Genomic DNA, 17,667 nt, shown 5'->3' with positions numbered 1-17,667 from the left:
TCCAATCCCACTCCCTGCTAATGGCCTGGAAAACAGCAGAAGATGGCCCAAGTGCTCGTACCCTCACACCAACATGGAAGACCTGGAAGAAGCTTCTGGCTCCCAGATTCAGCCTGACCCATCCCTAGCTTTTGTGGCCATTTAAGTAGTAAACCAGCAGATGGAAGATCTCTCTCTCTCTCTCTCTCTCTCTCTCTCTCTCTCTCTGTTTAACTGACATTCAAATAAACAAATCAAAAAAAAAAAAAAAAGGCCTGGAGTGAATAGTGTCTTTTAGTTAATCTATCTAATGCAAATTAATCTTATTTCTCACATTATGCACCATACCTAAATTAATATAACTACTTTATAAATTTCTAATTTAGATTTTTCTCTGAGGAAAATTTTTACCAATTTGCTATTTAAAATGAATGAGAACACCCTTTAGAAGTCTTCTAAGCACTGGAAACTAATTAGCACATGTAGTCCTTAGGCTTTTGTTTATTCTTTTATTCCTGGTGCTGGCTGATTGAGTAATGAGGTCTTCACTTACATCTAGTATCTAAAATATATTTTCTGTCTAATTGACTTATGAATTTCAAATGTAATTATCTATAGATATTTACTAAAATTTCAAAGAAAGAGGAATCTCATATCAACTGATGCATTCTGAAAACAGGCATATCAATGGAATTTTAACTCTTGAAATCACAAATCTGAGTTGGCTTATTCAGCTACAGTATAATTCACTTGATATTTTGAGGTAGCACATAAAAATAGATATAAGGCCAGAGAGTAATACAAATAATTGAAAGAATCATGGAACAGAAAAAATAAGGTTAGACCAGATGAATACAAATCATCCTCTATTTCTGTTATAAATTGGCCAAAAATTTGAATCTCATTTTTTAAGCTCCAGCAAGCAGCTTATACAAAATCAATAACAACATTCATAAAGTACATGATATTAAGAAAGATTTACTTTCCAAAACTCAATAAAGGAGATTTGGGGTTATATAGGGTCCAACACCATAACAGGTTAATAATTTCCTTTGTTTTCTTTTTCTTTCTAGGTTCCCATTAAAAACCCAGTGATAAAGCTAACACAGAGCTACATAAAATCAAGTGCATGAAATTCAAAATACCCCAATCCAAGATTATGAAGATGATGAGATAGAAGAAATTCAAGATAGGGATTTCAAAAAATTCTTGAACTACAGAAATCCTTAATGGACAGGATAGAAAATCTCTCTCGTGAATATGAAATCTTAAGGAGGAATTGAAATGCAGAAACTAGTAAAACATAAAATTGTCATAGTGAAATCAAAATGAAATGAAGAATTCAATAGATCAAATGACAAACACATAGAGAGCCTTAAAAACAGAGTCAGTGAAGTAGAAGAGAGAATATCGGACTTAGAAGACAGAGCACAGGAAAGTATACAGTCAAACCAAAGAAAAGAAGAGGAAATTAGAAGTCTGAAAAATATTGTTGGGAATCTACAGGATACTATTAAAAAAAACCAACATTTGATGTCTAGGAGTTCCTGAAGGCATGGAGAGAGAGAAAGGATTAGAAGGCCTTTTTAGTGAGATGCTAGCAGAGAACTTCCCAGGTTTGGAGAAGGACAGAGACATCCTAGCACAGGAAGCTCATAGAACCCCTAGTAAACATGACCAGAAGAGATCCTCACCACGACACGTCGTAATCAAACTCACCACAGTGATACACAAAGAAAAGATCCTAAAATGTGCCAGAGAGAAACAACAGATTACTATCAGAGGATCTCCAATTAGACTTACAGCAGACTTCTCATCAGAAACCCTAAAGGCTAGGAGGGAATGGCGAGACATAGCCCAGGTACTAAGAGAAAAAAACTGCCAGCCCAAAATATTATATCCTGCAAAGCTCTCATTTGTGAATGAAGGTGAAATGAAGACCTTTCATAGCAAACAGAAATTGAAAGAATTTGTCGCCACTCGTCCAGCCTGCAAAAGATGCTTAAAGATGTTCTACACACAGAAACACGGTCATCAATATGAAAGAAAGTAAAGGAAGAAAACCTCACAGTAAAAGATCACATGAAGTTCAAAGCATATGTTAGAAAATATCTTTGGGAAAATAACAGGGCAAAGTTACCACTTATCAATAGTTACATTGACCATCAGTGGCCTCAACTCTCCAGTTAAAAGGCACAGAATGGCTGAATGGAATAAGGAACAAAACCCATCTATTTGCTGCTTACAAGAAACACATATTTGCAACAAAGATGCATGCAGACTGAAAGTGAAAAGCTGGAAAAATAGATTCTATGCCAACAGAAATGAAAAAACAGCGGGCATAGCCATATTAATATCAGACAAAATAAGCTTTAACAAAAAAACTATTAAGAGAGACAAGGGATAAAGAGATTAAGGGATAAATTCAACAGGAAGATGTAACTATTATAAATGCATATGCACCTAATTACAGGGCACCAGTTTATTTAAAAGATATGTTAAGGGACTTAAAGGGAGACTTATACTCCAATACAATAGTACTGGGGAACTTCAATACTCCACTCTCAGAAATAGACAGATCAACCAGACAGAAGATCAACAAGGAAACAATAGATTTAATCGACACTATAGCCCAAATGGATCTAACAGGTATCTACAGAACTTTTCATCCTACACTTAAAGAATTTACATTCTTCTCAGCAGTACATGGGACCTACACTAGGATTGACCACATACTAGCCCAGAAAGCAAGTCTTAGCAAATTCAAAACAATTAGATTCATACCATGCAGCTTCTCAGCCCACAGTGGAATGAAGTTGGAAATTAGCAACTCAGGAATCCCTAGAGCATATGCAAACCCATGGATACTGAATAACATGCTCCTGAATGAACACTGGGTCATAGAAGAAATCAAAAGAGAAATCAAAAACTTTCTGGAAGTAAATGAGGATAACAGTACAACATATCAAAACTTATGGGATACAGCAAAAGCAGTGTTAAGAGGAAAGTTTATAGCAATAGGTGCCTACATCAAGAAATTGGAAAGGCTCCAAATAAATGAGCTATCAATGCATCTCAAGGATCTAGAAAAACTGCAGCAAACCAGACCCAAATCTAGTAGGAAAAGAGAAATAATTAAAATCAGAGAAGAAATCAAAATATTGAATCCAATAAACCATTACAAAAAATCAGCCAAACGAGGAGCTGTTTGTTTGAAAAAATAAAAAAAAAATTGACACCCCATTGGCCCAACTAACTAAAAAAAGAAAAGACTGAAACCATAAAATCAGAGATGAAAAAGGAAAAGTAACAACAGACACCACAGAAAAAAAAAGAATCATCAGAAATTACTACTAAGAGTTGTATGCCAGCAGCAGGGAAATCTATCAGAAATGGATAGATTCCTGGACACATACAACCTACCTAAATTGAACCATGAAGACATGGAAACCTAAACAGACCCACAACTGAGACAGAAATTGAAACAGTAATAAAGGCCCTCTCAACAAAGAAAAGCCCAGGACCAGATGGATTCACGGATAAATTGTACCAGACATTTACTTTTCAGATCAATCGAAAGAGTGAATCCTCCCAAATTATTTCTATGAAGCCAGCATCACCTTAATCCCTAAGCCAGAGAAAGATACAGCATTGAAAGAAAATTATAGACTAATATCGCTGATGAACATAGACACAAAAATCCTCAATAAAATTCTCACCAATAGAACTCAATATCAGAAAGATCATCCACCCAGACATGGATGGTTCAATGTTCACAAATCAATCAATGTAATACACCACATTAACAGACTGCAGAAGAAAAACCATATGATTCTCTCAATAGACTCAGAGAAAGCATTTGACAAAATACAACACCCTTTCATGATGAAAACTCTAAGCAAACTGGGTATAGAAGGAACATTCCTCAATACAATCAAAGCAATTTATGAAAAACCCACGGCCAGCATCCTATTGAGTGGGGAAAAATTGGAAACATTTTCACTGAGATATGGTACCAGACAGGGTTGCCCACTCCACTGCTATTCAATATAGTTCTGGAAGTTTTAGCCAGAGCCATTAGGCAAGAAAAAGAAATTAAAGGGATACAGATTGGGAAGGAAGAACTCAAACTATCCCTCTTTGCAGATAATATGATTCTGTATTTTGGGATCCAAAAAACTGTACTAAGAGACTATTGGAACTCATAGAAGATTTTGGCAAAGTAGCAGGATATAATATCAATGCACAAAAATCAACAGCCTTTGTATACACAGGCAATGCCGCAGCTGAGAAAGAACTGCTAAGATCAATCCCATTCACAATAGCCAAAAAAACTGTCACATACCTTGGAATAAACTTAACCAAGGACGTTAAAGATCTCTACAATAAAAATTACAAAATCTTAAAGAAGAAAATAGAAGAGGATACCAAAAAATGGAAAAATCTTCCATGCTCATGGATTGGAAGAATCAATATCATCAAAATGTCCATTCTCCCAAAAGCAATTTCTACATTCAATGCGATATCACTCAAAATACCAAAGACATTCTTCTAAGATCTGGAATAAATGATGCTGAAATTCATATGGGGACACAGGAGACCTCGAATAGCTAAAGCAATGTTGTACAATAGAAACAAGGCTGGAGACATCACAATATCAGATTACAGGACATACTACAGGGCAGTTGTAATCAAAACAGCATGGTACTGGTACAGAAACAAATTGATAGACAAATGGAACAGAATAGAAACACCAGAAATCAACCCAAACATCTACAGCCAACTTATATTTGATCAAGGATCTAAAACCAATTCCTGGAGCAAAGACAGTCCATTCCACAAATAAGTGCTGAGAAAACTGGAATTCCACATGCAGCATCATGAAGCAAGACCCCTACCTTTCACTCTACACAAAAATCCACTCTAGGTGGATTAAAGACCTAAATCTATGACATGACACCATCAAATTATTAGAGAACATTGGAGAAACCCTGCAAGATATTTGCACCGGCAAAGACTTCTTGGAAAAGATCCCAGAAGCACAGGCAGTCAAAGCAAAAATTAACTATTGGGATTGCATCAAATTGAGAAGTTTCTGTACTGCAAAAGAAACAGTCAGCAAAGTGAAGAGGCAACCGACAGAATGGGAAAAAATATTTGCAAACTATGCAACAGGTAAAGGGTTAATAACGAGAATGTAAAGAGATCAAGAAATTCCACAACAACAACACAAACAACCCACTCAAGAGGTGGGCCAAGGACTTCAATAGACATTTTTCTAATGAGGAAATGCAAATGGCCAACAGACACATGAAAAACTGTTCAGGATCACGAGCCATCAGGGAAATGCAAATCAAAACCACAATGAGGTTTCACCTCATGCCAGTTAGAATGGCTCACATACAGAAATCTACCAACAACAGATGCTGGCAAGGATGTGGGGAAAAATGAACACTAACTCACTGTTGGTGGGAATACAAACTGGTAAAACCACTATGGAAGTCAGTCTGGAGAGTCCTCAGAAACCTGAATATAACCCTACCATACAATCCAGCCATCCCACTCCTTGGAATTTACCGAAAGGAAAATAATTGGCAAACAAAAAACCTGTCTGCTCCTTAATGTTTATTTTAGCTCAATTAACAATAGTTAAGACCTGGAATCAACCCAAATGCCCATCAACAGTAGACTGGATAAAGAAATTATGGATATGTACTCTATAGAATACTATACAGCAGTAAAAAAAAATGAAATCTGGTCATTTGCAACAAAAAGGAGAAATCTGGAAAACATTATGCTGAATGAAATAAGCCAGTCCCAAAGGGACAAATATCATATGTTCTCCATGAACTGTGCCAACTAACTGAGCACCAAAAAGGAAACCTGTTGAAGTGAAATGGACACTATTAGAAACAGTGACTTGATCAGCCCTTGTCCTGACTGTTGATGTAGAACTTAATACTTTATCCCTTTTAGTATTTTTTTTTGTTTTACTTATACTATTGGTTGAACTCTGCAATTAACACACAATTATTCTTAGATGTTTAAATTTAACTTAAAAGTGATCTCTGTTAAATATAATTGGGAATAAAATAAGGAGGAGATGTACAATTTGGGACATGCTCAAGCTGACTTGCCTCAAATTATAGAGGGATTCCAATGCCACAGGATTCCAAATTCAATGCCATCAAGGTGGCATGTACCAATGCCATCTCACTAGTCAAAATGATCAATTTCAGTTCACAATTGATCATACTGATAGGTCTAAGGGATCACATAAACAAGACTAGTGTCTGCTAATACTAACTGATAGAATAAAAAAGGGAGAGAACGATCCAACATGGGAAGCGGGATACACAGCAGACTCATAGAATGGCGGATGTCCTAAACAGCACTCTGGCCTCGGAATCAGCCCTTAAGGCATTCAGATCTGGCTAAAAAGCCCATGACAGCATTTCAGGCATGGAAAGCCAAGACACTGTGGTAAAAAATGACCTACATAAAGGATCTCTGTGAGATCCCAATGGAAAGAAGGGGTCATCAAAGAAGGATACACTTTTCTCTGAAGGGAGAAGAGTACTTCTACTTTGCTTATGGCCCTGTCTAAATACTGACAGAGTTTGTGGCCTCAAAAGGCTACCATAGCCTTGGCAGTCCATGACAAGAGCCTCAGGTAATCACTGACAAAATAAATACGAGTGTTAATTGTTAGATCAACAAGAAGAGTCATTGTGCACTTGCTCCCCATGTAAGACCTCTGTCCTTAATGAGTTGTACTATGAGAATTAATGGTAAAACTTGTCTTCAAATAGTTCTTTATAACTTTATGTGTCTGTGTGGGTGCAAACTGTTGAAATCTTTGCTTAGTATAGAGTTGATCTGTATTTAAATATAATTAAAAATTAATCTTAATGAAGAATGGGATGAGAGAGGGAGCAGGAAGTGAGACAGTTTGGGGCAAGAGGGTGAGTATAGGGGCAAGAACTGCTATATTCTAAAAGTTATACCTATAACATTTATTAAATAAAAGCTTTCTAAAAATAAAAATAAAAGGATGCCATTAAGCTTCTACACAGTGATTTTAAAGGCCAAGTGATAGGTGTTCTATTTATAAATGCTAGTGTCAAGCAGCCTGAGATGGGAGGGAGGAGTCTTTTCATTCAGGGACAGACCAATAAAGGGACTTTTACCTTCACCTGTTTATTTTCTGGGTTTGTTGAAATCACTGAATTGGGCCACTGTTAACCTCTCTCTTTCCCAGTGTCAGGCTATGGCTGTCTTTCAACCTTCTTCTCAGTGTTTCTGCCCAGAACTAGAGAAGTAGAGAAGGGAGGGAACACACCACAGTGAGGACGAGGCTCTGGATTCCTCACATCCATTATAAAAAGTCCCCTGTCCCTCTAGTGTGAATCCCAGCTCGGCTGCCTCCTGAGGCAGCCATTAGGATGAACAGGTGAACATGGCTCTACTCTCTGCCACCGCTCATCCAGACACTAGTCCTGAATCTGAGACATATGTTCTGCTACTTAACATTCCCAGTATTCTCCAAACTTCCTCAGCAAATTTTCTGCTAGAGAACAAGAACCGGGGCGGTGATGAGCCCAACATGCCATCTGAGTATCCATGCAGAGAACAAGAACCAGGGCCTGACTGTTTACTTTGATTTAGGGCATGTGCAATGTCTGTCAGAACTTTGAGCCAGCTCTGTCACAGAATCGCTCCTTGCTAGGTGTGTTTGCCCCTAGGATTGTCAAATTTGTCTAATTCTGTTTCGGTTCATGGTTCTTGGAGGCCTGTTTTTATGCCACCACCTACATCTCGACACCCCCTACCTTTGACAAAAATAGGTCAGTGTCAATTTTTAAAAATAGCATTCTCTGTCCTGAGTTACTAACACTGACTGTGAACATTCCTTTTTCCATAGAGAGAACTGAAGAGCATGATTGCTGATCAGAGAAGCAGCAATTTATAGAGCAGTGTTTTCCTTACCTGAGCTACCCTGATGGCATTTTGGATCCGCACGTCTTTCTCACACTCCTTTGTTTTCTGTAGTGTTTGCCATATTACGTTTCTAAAGCCATCCTGTTCTTCATCTCCCTGAAGTTCCCAGGACATTTTCACCAGGTTATACACTATGTTATAGTATCCTCTCCAGACTACTTGATCACCTGTTTAAAAATAAATATCCTTTAAGAAGATACTCTCATTTCCTTGACTAAAGTACAGTTGTGTGAAAAACAAAATAACAAAAAAATGTGATTTTACCAAAATTCATAACATTTTGAAGACTGTAATTTGTTTTTATTTCTACATTTTAAAAATATTAATTGTATAAAGGGAACAAGTTTCATCTATTTCATATATACAGTTTTAAGAATATAATGATACTTCCCAAAATTATCCTTTCTCCACCTCCTCAACCATGGTCCCTCTGCCTTCCTTTCTTATTCTTTTAAAGACTGTAAAATATAAGCTTTAAAAATCTCTGACCTTCACTACTGTTACTTACTTAATTTTAAGACATCATGAAGCACTTTAAAATTTCTACCTGCATCATCAGTGAACTTTTATAATGTATCACAGATACAGGGGGAAAAAAATCATTGGCTATTATAAAAAAGTATCAATCCCTGTGAAACCTGGCATTTGAACCAAGCAGAAGACAAAAAGCAAACAAAAAATACTATTATATACTATAATTTTTTTTCAATAACAGTAACAAATCAATTGGAATAGGGGAAAGAAAGTAATCAATGCAGAGGAGATAAAAAAAAAAATCCAAGACTTTCCTTCTTCTAAAGTTTTGTAGGTTTTTTTTTTTTTTTTAGATTTATTTATTTATTTGAAAGGCAGAGTCACAGAGAGGCAAAGGCACAGAAAGAGGTCTTCCATCCGCTGGTTCACTGCCCAGATGGCTGCAGTCGCTAGAGATGTGTCATTCCAAAGCCAGGCGCCAGGAGCTTCTTCCAGGTCTCCCATGTGGGTACAGAGACTCAAGCACCTGGGCCATCTTCCACTGCCCTTCTAGGCCACAGCAGAGAGCTGGATTGGAAGTGGAGAATCCGGGACACAAACCAGTGCCAATATGGGATGCCGGCATTGCAAGTGTCAGCTTTAGCTGCTACACCACACCACTGGCCCCATCAATGTCCTTCTTGAATAAGGATACAAAGAGAATCTGAAATGCTACATCCTCAACTTTCCTTAAATCAATTTGATTTTAATATAGGTTAATAATAATAATAACAGTAACAATAATCATTGCAAAACATATACGGGAGCAACAGATATGTGTCACAATTCTTGTCCTCACTAAAATCCTGCTATGGAGCTCTTACTATACTCAGAAGAACAGAAGAGAATACAAGAATCTGAATTGGTTAGAATGTTATCTAGAATCAACCAGTTTCTGAGTGATAGAATAGGTGATGGTTGGGCTAATCTTGCCGCAGTCAACGCAGCCTCTCCATTTTTTCTTTGCATTTCTTACCATCAATTCCATTCATAGGAAAGGAAGACACTAGAAGGTGTAAAGGAGATAATGCATTTACTCACTTTAGAAATGGAAGGAATAAGCTTTATGTACATTCCAATATGAAGGCACCATCTACCCTCTCCATTGTTGCTACTTTAGGAGAGTCACTATAAGCTATAAGGCCGGCGCCGCGGCTCACTAGGCTAATCCTCTGCCTTGCGGCACCCGCACACCGGGTTCTAGTACCGGTCAGGGCGCCGGATTCTGTCCCGGTTGCCCCTCTTCCAGGCCAGCTCTCTGCTGTGGCCAGGGAGTGCAGTGGAGGATGGCCCAAGTGCTTGGGCCCCGCACCCCATGGGAGACCAGGAGAAGCACCTGGCTCCTGCCATCGGATCAGCGAGATGCGCCAGCCGCGGCGGCCATTGGAGGGTGAACCAACGGCAAAAGGAAGACCTTTCTCTCGGTCTCTCACTATCCACTCTGCCTGTCAAAACAAAATTAAAAAAAAAAAATGAAGCTATACTTAAACACTCAGTTCTTACAAAAATGTCATTTTACCCTCATATCAAATACAAATTTGGGGTGCTACAATATTTGAAACTTATATTGAAATTATGTTCATGTAATTATAAATAAATGTGAAGCAATTCTTTTTTAATGAGTGGCAATTAGTATTTTTCACTAAATTATATTAAAATGTTTACATTAAAATATAATCAATAAAACATGAATTATTTTCTTTGTTTTGACTAATGTTAGAGAAAGATAATTTGTGACTTCAATTAGTTGATGATTCTGGAAGACTAGATTAATCTGTATGAGAAAGTTCAGTGAAAATATGTTTCTTATTGATCTAACTGGGCCACAAAAGTAACAGATCAGAGAGGCTGGAACAGGAAGAACAGGACCTGGGAAAAGGGAAGCTTTATCAGACCTATCAATAAGTACTCATAGGAAAAGTGCAAAGGAAGATTCTAGGGAAATATTTCAAATGGGATGATATCTGAAAAATCAAAGTTGGCTCAGGAATAAATACTATAAAAGCTTCCTGATCATTCTTTTAAGGTTTTTTTTTTTTTTAACTTTATTTGAAGATGGTGTGGGGGCTGGTATCTGTCATCTGCTGGTCATTTTATCTTCCTGTCTTACATTCTGCTTCACCATTATCTTTCTAAATCTGACCAAGTGGCTTCCCTTCTCACAACTTGGCAAAGGAATGCTGTTTTCCCTATGTAAATTCCAAATCATACAGCCAGAAAACCATGGCTCTAACTGTGTAATATGAGATCTTAGGAATACATACATCACCCTTCATTCATTCCCACCACTCTTTCAAATATACTTAAAGCAGATTAAGCTACTGAAGTTCCAAAATATATATCCTATTCAATCTTCTAGCCTTGGTACCTTACCATTGATATAACTAGAAGTCACTCTGTCCAAAAATACATGCACACTACACGTGAATCCTTTGCATTCTTTTCACTAGAAAGTCTTCTCTGAATCCCTGTGGCCATCTAGTTGCTCTGTACTAACAATATTACAATGCATTACAACATATTGTATAGTGTTTTTACTCATATATTCTAAAGTACTAGAGCCAGAGAGCATCTTTTATTTACTCGTACATCCCTAACACTTAGCATCATGCCCAAACCATAATAGATCTAATTTATAAATATCTGTTCATTGAATGTGGGAAGGGAAACAGCAGTCTCCATTTGTATGGACCTGAGGGATTTCCCAATACACAGAACTTTCAAGAATAAAACAAGGACAACTCCGAGGAAATCGGCATAGTAGGACTAGCAGTAGAACTCCCGGGAGAAAGGTAACTGCATGAAGAGACAAGGAAGAGGATGCTAGCAAAGACCTCCAGTGGAGCTCAGGTGGGGAGTTCAAATTTAAATGGACAAGACAGGATGGGCTTTTAGCACAAGGTTTAAGTCACTGGATAGGTTGTCTTCATCCCATATTCAAGTGCTTGATTTCAGTCTGGGCTACCCCACTTCCAACCAGCTTCCTATGAATATACACCCTGGGAGGCAATAGGTGAAAGATCAAATATTCGAGTTCTTATCATCCACGTGGGAGACCCAGATGGGAGTTCTCAGCTCTTGGCTTCAGCCTGTAGCAGTCCTAGCTATTGTCATTTGGGGTGTGAACAAGCAGATAGAAGATTTCTCCCTCTTCCCCTCTCTCTCTGCCTTTCAAATAAAATGGAAAAAAATAAATATAAATACAAAATGGATAAGGTAAAATAAAATAACATGATTGATGGGTTGAGTTTAAATGGTAGATGTTTGAACAAAGTAATATTGTTATACCTATTCAATGCAATGTTAGGTCTGTTCAAGCAAAAAATTGGGAAGCATTTATAGGAGTTTTTGGAAGTAATCAAATCTTTGCTGTGATGGGCATCAAGGCATTGGAGAGGAATGGACAAATTCAAGATATGGCAGAGAGGCTGGCATTGTGGCATAGAAGGTTAAGCCTCTGCCTGCAGCGCCGACATCCAATATAAATGCTGGTTGGAGTCCTTGCTGCTCCTCTTCTAATCCAGCTCCCTGCTAATGCGCCTGGGAAAGCAGAAGAAGGTAGCTCAAGTGCTTGGGCCCCTGCATCCATGTAGGAGACCTGGATGAGCCTTCTAGCTCCCGGCTTTGGCCTGGCCCAGCTTTGGCTGTTGTAGCCATTCAAGGAGTGAACCAGCAGATAACCTCCCTCTTACTCTCTATATCTCTGTCTTTCAAATAAAATAAATAAATTTTTAATTAAACAAAGAACCTCCCCCCCACCCCCTACCCCCCCAAAAAAAAGACATGGTGGAGAAGATCCAGTAAGACTTCTTAGCCATGGGGCAGAATGAGAATGGGAGTGAAGAGATATATATTTTTAAACTCAAGAGATTCAAACAATTATGAAAACACTTGCAAAAATTAGAAGTTGTACAGAGAAACCAGTGTGGAGAACAATAATATAAACATTATTTGGACAAGTGATATGAGAGAGGCATACTTGTAAAAGTATGGCTGGAATGCAAATAAAACAGCAAGAATGAGATTAAGGATTTGTGAATCATTAACAAAGAAGACAATGCTTGAATTCAATGTAAGGAAATACATAAGTTTTTGAAGTAATAATTCTGGAACTGTGAACCTCAGAGAAAAAAAGTTTTTGAACAATACTACAAATAAAGTATACTGTATTTTAATGTATTTCTAAATTTATTTCCAGAGTCCAAATTCTTTCCAATATCAAGAGTGGTTGAGAAAAGTACATACCAATCACTTTTCCTTCACAAATTTTAAATTATTATTTTATTGAAAACCAATATTTCATAAGCCTATAACAGATTATCAATGAGAATATGTTGGATTTTGAATGTATGAGACTAGTGATGAATCCATCAATACATTCTAATAACTATTCTCAAAAAAATTCCTTTGAAAATTCCACATCTGATTTTAAAAGTAAGCTGTTCACCTGTTGATTTTAACATCAGTGAAATACTCCTGATGAATGGTATTTGTGAGGAGAATCTATTATATACAACAGACTGACAGTTACTGAAGAAAAAAACCTTCCCAGACAGATGGTGTGTGTTACAACTGTCACAAAAAGTGGACTGCATTTCTAGTCTGTGTGTTCAGACATGTGCTGAGAAGCATGGCTGCCATGAAACTCCTCATCCAGGGACCACATGGAGCAGAAGGTGCTCTTCTGTTCTGCTTTGAGTACCCTGTGGCAGCTGTCAAAGATGTCACTTTAGATATACTGAGAGAAAAACTGTCTGTGTCTGCAGCAAAACACACAGCAGTCTAGGAAATCAAAAATGCTGAATGAAGAAAATTGTTAATAAATTCTAATTATTTATTGGGGCCTTTCTTTGTGGCAATGCTTTGGGGGAATAGCTTTGTGGGGAGCACTTTTCAAACTTTATTTTAAAATATTTCAAATAATACAGAAATGTATAAAGAAGAGTTGAATGAGCACACATAGATTTCACAGTTTTGAATATGTTGCCATATTCACTCCATGTGTGAATGTTATATACATATACATAAATGCCATTTTTAAAACAAGGATATTAATATCACGTAATGCGGGATTCATGACAAAGATCATAAATGAAGAAAAAAGGGTAGATTATAATGTAAGGGTTATAATTCAGTGAAAACAACACATAAATATATATACCAAATAATATGACACATATTATAAATATAATACTATGGCATATACATATATACTTCCAAATATGAGAGAAAACACATGAAATTTGTTCCTGTCTGGCTTATATTAATTAGCATAATTCCAGCTCCATCTATTTTGCTGCAAATGTCAGCATGTCACTATTTTTTGTGGCTAAGTAATATTCCATCATGTATAGATACCTCACATTTCTATACAGGCATCAGTTCATGATCATCTAGATTAATTATATGTCTTTGCTATTGTGAACTGGACTGAAGGCAACATAGAAGTGCAGGTATCTCTTTCATATACTGACTTAATTTTTTTGGTTATATTTCCAGAAGTGGGTAAGCTAGATTATATAGTAGCTCTTTTTTTAGTTACCTGAGAAATTTTCCTAATATTTCATAATGGCTATGAAAATTTTCATTCCCACCAACAGTGGATTAGGGTTCTCTTTTCTCCATATCCTTACCATATCCTTTTTGTCTTTTGGATAATAGCCATTCTAATTACAATGAGATGATACCTCATTATGGTGTTATGGGCAGTCCCTTAGTGACATTGAGCATATTTCACATATTTGTTGGCCATTTGTATTTATTCTTTTGAAAATTTCCATTCAGAACCTTTGACCATCTCTTAACTAGTTTACTTTGTTATTTTTAATTTCTTTTTCTTAATTTTTTAATATAATGCGAAAATATTTCATGTATTTCATAGATAACAATTCTAAGATAACCATACTTCCCTCCCCTTCTCCTTCTTTTAATTTCTTTTCCTTAATTTTTGCAATAACATAATTTCAATTTATAATCACAGGCTTAATGTACCACTAAACATAATGTTCAACAAGTAAAAAGATATCAGAGAAAATATAATTATTTCTTGGGACTGGCTTATTTCTCCATTCAATAAATAAAATGGTTTCCAATTGCATTTGTGAGCTCATTATATATTCTGGATATTAATCCAGTTTATGAATAATTTCTCCCACTCTGTTGGTTGTCTCTTCATACTATTATTTCCTTTGTTGTGCAGAATCTTCTTGAGAGTGATACAATCCCATTTGTCTACTTTTTTTTTTATTTAAGTCTTCCCCTATGACAGTGTCTTGAAGTGTGTTCCCTATATTTTCTTCTATTAAACTCATTAGTTTAGAAACTGATAGAGGAAACATTTAGTAATAGAAACTATTAACTTCTATTAGTTTCAGATCTTGCATTACATGCTTGATTCATTTTGAGTTGGTTTTGGTATAGGTTACAAGATTGGGGTCTTATTTCAAACTCCCGTGATGAAAAATCCATTTTCCAACACAACTTATTAAAGAGATGGTCTTTTATCCAATGAATTTTTTAGCACATTTATTAAAGATAAGTTCATTGTAGATTGTGGACTTATTTCTGAAGTTTCTATTTTGTTCTGTAGGTCTTTGTGTCTATTTTTATGCCAGTAACATGCTGTTAATGCTATAATAGCCCTGTAGTAGATCTTGAAATCTGGTTTTGTGATGCTTCAGGCTTTGTTTTTATTGTTCAAGATTGAATAGCCTTTTGTGCTTCCATATGATTTTTAAGATTTTTTTGCAATTCTGTGAAGAAAGCCATTGATATTTTGATAGAGATTGCAATGAATCTTTAAATAGCTTTTGGCAGTATGTATATTTGATAACATTCTTCAAACCCAGGAACTTGGGAAGTCTTTCCATTATTTGTGTACTATTATTTTTTTCATTAGTGTTTTACAACTTTTATTGCAGAGGTCCTTCATATTCTTATCTCAAGGTATCCAATTTCTTGTAGCTACTTTTTTAGGATTGTTTTTAAAAATTCTCTGCAAGATTGTTGTATAAAATATTGATTTTTATGTGTTAATTTTTGGTTCCTCTGTAAAAAGAATCATGTCATCTGCAAACAGAAATAATTTGATTTTCTCTATTTCAGTTTGTATCATGTAATTTCTTTTTCTTGCTTAGTAACTCTTGCTAAACCTTCCAGAAAAATATTGGAGGAAAAAACTGGTAAGAATGGGCAACCTCACCAGTTCCTTATTTTTTAATAAAAATGCTTCCAGCTTTTCCCCATTGAATAGGATGTCAGCTATAGGCCTATTATGTAGCTTTTATTATTATGTTACGTGTTCCTTCTATACATGATTTAAGGTTTTAATCATGACAGGATGTTGCATTTTATCAAATGATTTCTTTGCATCTATTGAAATAATTATGTAATTTTTATGCCTCCTTCTGCTGTGATGTATCACATTTATTTATTGTTGTTTGTTCAATGCTTCCTGTATCTCTGTGATAAATACTACTTTGTAAGGATGGAAGACAATTTTGATGTGCTCTTGAATTCAATTTGCTAATATTTTTCTTTCCATCAACAGGTACCATGGTTGCTTTTGTATCCTTTTCTTGTTTTTGAATTATGGTAATGTTGACCTTTCAATTGTTTGGAATAGTTTGAGAAGTATTGATGTTAGATCTTCCTTAAGAGTTTTGTAAAATTCACTAGTGAAGTCAGCTGGTCCCAGGCTTCTCTTTGTTGGTGATCTCTTTATTACTGACTCAATTCATCCTTGTTTATTTGACTGTGTATGATTTCTATGTGTTTGTGATTCAATCCGGTAAGTTACATGTTTCCAGAAATGTTATTTCTTTTCTGTTTTCCAATTTACTGGCATATAGTTGTTCATAATAATTACTGATGATTCTATTTATGTGGTATCAGTTTTAATATCTCTTTTTTCATCTCTGATTGTATTGATTTGAATCCTTACTCATTTTCTTGGTTAGCCTGGCTAATGGTTTATCACTTTTATCTTTAAAAAAATAGCTTTTCATTAATACTTTGCATTACCTTTTGGATTTCTATTTTGTTTATTTCTTCTCTACATTTTATTATTTATTTCCTTCTAATTTAAGGTTTGTTTTTTTACCTTTTTTTTCCCTAGGTCCCTGAAACACACTGATACCTTTCCAAGTTTTTGCTTTTTTGATGTAGGAACTTATTGCTATAAACTTTTCTCTTAACACTGCTTTTTTGCATTGCATAAGTTTTAATGTGTTCTGTTTTCATTTTAATTAGTTTCAAAGAATATTTTAATTTTCCTTTTGAATTCTTCAATTTCCTACAGTTAATTCCAGAGTATGTTGTTAGTGTTCATGAATTTGCATAATTCTGAAGTTTATTTTATTGTTAATTTACAGTTTTTTCCATTTTGTTCAGAAAAGATACATAATATGATATATAATGTCTATTCTATGTCCTGATTGAGTTTCTGTACCTACTGCATGTGAAGGAGAACCTGTGTTATTTGCCTTTCTGCGTCTATCTTATTTCACTTAATGTGATGTGCTCTGGTTCTATCTATTTTGCTGCAAATGACAAGATCCTACTCTTCTATGACTGAATAATTTTGAATTGTGTATATATCCACTGTTTCTTATTCCATTCGTCTGATGATGGATACCTTGATTGATTCCATAGCTTGTCTGTTGTAGATATTGCTGGGGGGGGGGGGGGGGGAGACAAAACCCATGGTGGAGCAGGTATCTTTTTGATATAATTATTTTACACCTTTTGGGTATATACCCAGTAGTGGGCTTTCTAGATTATTTGGCAGTTCTATTTCCAAGTTTTAATTTTTTTAAACAAATATCCATACAGTTACATAGTGGCTGTACATCCACATCAGCATTTGTTACCTTCTGTCTTTTTGATAATAGTCATTCTATCATAATGAGACGATGCCATATTGCTGTTTTGATTAACATTTCTCTGAAGGCTAGTGGTATTGAGTATTTTTTCACATAATTTTTGGCTATTTAGTTGTCTTCCTTTGAGAATCATCTATTTAGGTTTCTTGTACATAGCTTAAATGGATAGGTTGTTGTTTGTTTTGTATTTTTTTCAGTTTTTTGAGTTCCTCAAAATTTGGGATATTAATCCATTTTCAGATAAATACTTTGTAAATATTTTCTCCCATTCTGTAAAATGTCTGTTTCTTCT

At 35.8% G+C, this 17,667-nt stretch overlaps 1 protein-coding gene across 1 annotated transcript in view; it reads right to left on the bottom strand.

Moving 5' to 3' along the window:
* TMEM232 (transmembrane protein 232) overlaps window positions 1–17,667 on the bottom strand; it is a gene marked incomplete at its 5' end in the record, with an annotated part of 285,351 nt that overhangs the window by 130,612 nt on the left and 137,072 nt on the right. Inside the window, one exon of the mRNA XM_062211950.1 lies at window positions 7,969–8,147. Coding sequence (XP_062067934.1) covers window positions 7,969–8,147 — 179 coding nt within the window. The remainder of the gene's footprint in view (window positions 1–7,968; window positions 8,148–17,667) is intronic.

The sequence above is a fragment of the Lepus europaeus genome, chromosome 15, assembly GCF_033115175.1.
Source record: "Lepus europaeus isolate LE1 chromosome 15, mLepTim1.pri, whole genome shotgun sequence".
NCBI lineage: Eukaryota > Metazoa > Chordata > Mammalia > Lagomorpha > Leporidae > Lepus > Lepus europaeus.
The sequence above is the reverse complement of the archived record's forward strand: the minus strand, read 5'-3'. Positions and strand labels throughout refer to the sequence as shown.